The sequence below is a fragment of the Rutidosis leptorrhynchoides genome, chromosome 7 (assembly GCF_046630445.1).
Source record: "Rutidosis leptorrhynchoides isolate AG116_Rl617_1_P2 chromosome 7, CSIRO_AGI_Rlap_v1, whole genome shotgun sequence".
NCBI classification, from domain to species: domain Eukaryota; kingdom Viridiplantae; phylum Streptophyta; class Magnoliopsida; order Asterales; family Asteraceae; genus Rutidosis; species Rutidosis leptorrhynchoides.
In genome coordinates this window covers 64,941,264-64,946,733 of record NC_092339.1, presented here as the reverse complement: position 1 = coordinate 64,946,733, position 5,470 = coordinate 64,941,264, and the positions used below count along the sequence as shown (strand labels likewise).

Here is a 5,470-nt window from a genome sequence, read left to right as displayed (position 1 = left end):
AAGTTACCTGATCGAAAAAGGATATCAAATGGGCACGATAGACTGTACTCTATTTACGAAAGTACAAGATGACGACATTATCTTGGTTCAAATTTATGTCGATGACATCATTTTTGGTTCTACAAAGCAGGAACTCGTTGATGAGTTTGAACAAGTTATGAAGGACGAATTCAAAATGAGCTAATTGGGTCTCTTACATTATTTTCTTGGTTTGCAAGTCGAACAGACTGATAACGGAATTTTTCTTCATCAAGTATGTAAATGATATACTTGAACGTTTCAGTATGACTCAAGAACGTCCAGTTTCGACCCCGCTAGCTGTAAATCACGGTATTTTGCTAGATTATGAAGGGGAGTCTGTTGATCCAACATACTATCGAGCAATCATCGGATCACTCATGTATCTTACTGCATCAAGGCCGGATATAATGTCCATGACATGTCTATGAGCTCGTTACCAAGTTAATCCTCATATAGTTCATCTTACAGCTGCCAAACAGATTTTGTGTTATCTGTTACATTCTCCAAATCTCAGCATCTATTATTCCAATGACGAAAAGTTTGATCTTGTAGCATACAGTGATTTAGACTATGCAGGATGCAAAATCAAAAACAACTCTACACCAGAAGGGTGTCAGTTTCTAGGTGAAAGGTTGGTGACCTGGCAATGCAAGAAAGAAACAGACTGCGGTTGCACTTTCTACATGTGAAGCTGAATACATTGTTGCTGCTAGTTATTGTTTGCAAGTTGTCTGGATTTAACAACAACTTCGCAATTACGGACTAAGCATCTCTTTCCCTCCTCTTTATATTGATAATACTGCATGCTAATGCTGTCACTAAGAATCATGTACAACATTCTAAGGCTAAGCACATAGGAGTTAAGTATCACTTTATTAGAGACTATCATGAGAAAAAGATAATAGAGGTTAATAGAATAGGTACTAAGAACCAGAGGGCTGACCTTTATACTAAGGCTTTTGATAAACCTAGGTTTTCCTCCTATTAGAGATGAATGACATTCTTGATCGAGATAAAGTAATTTCAGATGACGCACTATGAGGGTTAATCAAGCTTTTAGACTTTGCATGTAGGGTGCATGACATATAGATAAATTTTAGATTTTCCTTATTTGTATCTCATGTTATATTTGCTATTTGCATACCTCTGCATGATTTATTTCATGTCTGCATGCTAGTATGTAGCTATTTTCTGTTTTTCATTTTGTTTAAAATGCTAAAAGACAAAAAGATTTTATATTTTTAGTACTTTAGGGGGAGGATTTGTATCAACAGAAAATACCTAAAAAGCGTAAAATGCCTCATCCGAAAATCTTAAAAAGTTAAAATTTCAGAAAATAAGTTTGTTTGGTTAATATGTTGTTGGAGATGAAGAAAGTACTATACTGAGAATTAGCAATTGATTAGTAAGGACTGATTTGAACATTTATGTTTATCTGTTGTGTGATGTATTGATAGACGTGACTGATGAATTCTTGGCATTAAAAAATCATACTAAGAATAACAGTCATCTAAGAATCATAAGTCATGGACGATCGGTAGCATTTGAAGGTAGTCACCTAATTATCTCTGAATTTGTATCTAATGATCATTGTTGAGGAACTCAACAGTTGGTTGAGGGTATCCCCTATCATAATTGATAATCATAAGAAAAGGTTGGTGTTGAATGTCCCCAAGCAATATTCAAATGTAGTTGCACCAATTCAGCCTAACAGCTATGATTGGGATGTTCAAAAGATCATTTAAGGAGTTAAGGGTTATCCGTTTGGCTAGTGCATACCACTTTGTCACGGGACCAAAACTTAATAATCGAAACTAAACCCCGAAAATTCAGGGAAAATTAGTTTATGTCGAAGTAAGTGTCCCTTCTCACTTTGATGTGTGCAGCGGTGTATACGAAATACTATTATTTTTAATACAAAATATGATACAAATTACACAAGTTTTATTTATTTATTTATGGGATATACCTAAACCTTGCTACAACACTTATAGGCAGTGTACCTAATCGTAGAGTAGTGTAGTTTTTAGTAAGTCCGGTTCGTTCCGCAGGGAGCTAGTTGATTACGTACTATATTTTTATAAAACTATATTTATACAAAAAAAAAAATATATATATATATATATATATATATATATATATATATATATATATATATATAAGTAGTAATATATAAAAGGGGGGTTTACCGTTTAATGACCGGTTTGTCGATTTTATATTTTAAGCGTAAAGATAAATGACGATAATTAAAGTGCGTAAAGTAAATAACGATGACAATAAATAAAATTACGATGAAATATGAAATAAAAGTATTATGCTTATTTAAACTTTCGTAATCATGATTTTGACGTTTTGATTTTAATTAATTGTTACCCGGGTTAATTGTCCTTTGTCCTGGATTTATTTGAAACCTATCTGGTCTTTGTCCATAATAGTTCATCGGTCATAATTACAAAATGCTCGTCAAATTAACCTTATTCCCGAAGTTAAATATTCCAACTAATTAGGGATTTAAACTGTAACAAGGTTTTAATACTTTGTTAATAATTACACCAGGTTATCGACTGCGTGTAATCCAAGGTTTTAATAATTTGTTAAAAATTACACCAATTACCCTTGTATGTAATCCACCCCTATTTTAATGAGATATGAATATTAATTTACCCACTTGATCAGTTTGAATAATCAATTACCCAACCCGAATAATTAATTAAATGATTGTAAAGGATGTCGTATAAACGTCACTAAATAGGACATTCATAATTATTTAATAATTATTAGATTAACTAATTTGAAGATAAGTTCAACTGATTCCAATGAGTTGTCGCTCAATTAGACAATACCCCCCATCTATTAATAGTTCATGGTCCAATGTCCACAAGTGTCGGTCTTTTGTCCAAACCCTAATTATGGTACAAATCCAATAACCCCGTCTTAATATTTAGTCCAACATTACGATTACTTCAACTTAAATAAGCATAATAATAACTTAGTTACGATACATTAATTTAAAAAGGAAGAACATAGCTTACAGTGGTGATTAATTGCGTAGCGTTACCCGGACAGAGTTTCGACTTTAAAACCCGTAAAACATTTCTTACAATAACCCAACTAAACCATAATTTATTATTAATCTTAAATTAAAATTATAATTATAATATAAGTATATATGTAAAATGAGAGAGATAGCTAGATCAGAGGTGTAGAATTCGAGCAGAATGCGTGAGCTTTTATAGGCCCACTTTGAACTGTACAGCTCCACGAGTGCGGTACTTTTATGCCTTACAGCTCCGCGAGTGCGGAGCTTCGGATTCCAGCTCACCAAATTGAGTTAAACGTGGGCTGCTGAATATTATAATATATAATATAATAATATATAATTTCATATAATTATATATATATATATATATATATATATATATATATATATATATATATATATATATATATATATATTATATTCTTGTGCATAGTTGACTTGTAATTTTAGCTCCGTTGAGTTGTACGTTAATGCTCGGTTTATGTCTTAGTTTCGGATTTTCAAACGTATTTTCGTACGCTTAGATATCTTGTACTTTGCGTTTCGCAACTTGTACTCTTGTAATTTTTAGACGTTTCTTATCAATAAATGGAATCACTTAGATTTTATGTTGTACATTTGAGCTTTTTGGTCATTTGCGTCTTCAAATCGTCGTTTTTCTTCTTTTGTCTTCGCACTTATTTATTTAAACGAATATTACATAAAAATAGAACAATTGCAACTAAAAGTTTTACATATTGGAAGGATATTGATACTAAATATATGTTCATTTAGAGAACTATCAAATATCTCCACACTTGAACGTTGCTTGTCCTCAAGCAATATAGAACTTGAAATTAAATCACACTTCACTCGAATCACTTTTTTATTCTCGCACTTTGTACAACAGTGATTTTGATATAGCGGTATAAACAATGATAGTAACAATGTGGTTTACAGTCCCACATGAATATAAAAATTTAGATCCTTTAAGAAAATTGGATCTTTATGAAAACATTTGATCTTTTGAAAATTCATTCTAGCTTTTACCCTAGATAAGTTTTCCGGAATAACCCTTCACCGGTGTTTGCAAAATGTTTTTGTGGGTTTTGTGGGTTTCAGATTTTAAAATTTTAGCTCAAAACTTGTGGTTTTGTGTCACCCACTTACTAACCTTGTATTAGAAAAGCACACGTCCAGTATACTTGTCCCGTATATTACCTTTCGGTAAACTACCGTCCAGTTGTAAAGGAAAGCGATGAACAAGCAACTGTTAAGGCAATGTCTAATCACATACAGATGTTCATGGTCCACAATGTGTCGGATGCAGTTACTATCCTTTATAGGAGAAATAGTAAAGATCACCCTATAGTTTTTCAGTCTGGCACAAAATTCTATCTTCGACCATGCTATGCAACCACCGTTCTTACAGTTGACACCCAATTTGATTCAGATGACCTAATGAATTCAGGTGAATTCTTAGGATTTTACGTTCAATGGTAATGAACGCATTGAAAATGGGTTTTCAGAAAACAAATCGATTTTAATTTGATCAAAATATTTTCTCGTTCAAGCTCGAGTTTAGATATCATTGAATTCCATGAGTTTGAATTTTCAATCTTTAAGGTCAATCTTAAGGATTGAGTAATATCAGTCTTAAAAGCTGATTTTTAATCTTTAAGGAGATTATCCTTTCTGGGGGTCTGATTCATTAGTCTTATCAAGCTAATTTGCACGGCGCTCTCCCCATTTTACGAGACAGATCCTCTCATGATTAGGATAAGTCTGACCATTTGGCGACCCTGTTTGATGCTGAGGTTCGTGGATTTCCTGCTGATTTTAGAGATGACTTTTCTAGATTTTTCGTCAACCTACAGCTGGTCTGGACGACAACTTCCTGACCTAAATCAAGAAGCGCGTGTCTTTTTCAGAAGACTTTACTTCCTTCATTTCTTTTTCCGGAAGACTTTACTTCCTTTTAAATCAAGTGTCACATTTCTTTCAAATATATTATTAGAAATCGGGTAAAACAGTTAATTTTGTCCAAAACAAAAGTACCTTCAATTATTTGTACAAAAATATGTGATATGTGATTTAAATAACTTGGTAAATTCTTCCCACACTTAGCTTTTATTTATTTCTTTCTTTGCCTTTTTATTCTCCTTTATTCCATTTTAAATGAATTCTAACGTTTTAGATTGTTTCTCAATTTATGTCCTTTCTGAGGCAACAATAATTTCGGTATTATCACCTACTTTTATTGTTCATAAATATGTATAAACGTGATTTTGAATTCATTTAGTTGAAATTTTTACAAAATTTTACTAGAAGTGGGTAGTCAGTATATAAGACTAGGGCTGTTCTTTATTATCAGAGAGCACAAGATTCTAATATAACTACTGCTTTACTAGTAAAATTTAACGGTGGCTA

General features: G+C 32.3%; 1 protein-coding gene across 1 annotated transcript; it reads left to right on the top strand.

The window, feature by feature from the left end:
• Nucleotides 1-284: 284 nt before the first annotated feature.
• Nucleotides 285-710, top strand: LOC139859308 (uncharacterized mitochondrial protein AtMg00810-like). Its single transcript, XM_071848104.1, has 2 exons — nt 285-430; nt 536-710. Exons 1-2 carry the CDS (start codon nt 285-287, stop codon nt 708-710), a joined length of 321 nt encoding a protein of 106 aa, XP_071704205.1.
• The last annotated feature ends 4,760 nt before the right edge of the window (nt 711-5,470 follow it).

Bases quoted from the DNA above. Each gene is read 5' to 3' on its own strand.
- LOC139859308 (XM_071848104.1), top strand. From the start codon at position 285: ATGACTCAAGAACGTCCAGTTTCGACCCCGCTAGCTGTAAATCACGGT. The intron at 431-535 runs GTCCATGACATG...TCCAAATCTCAG, and splicing joins GCATCAAGGCCGGATATAAT to CATCTATTATTCCAATGACG.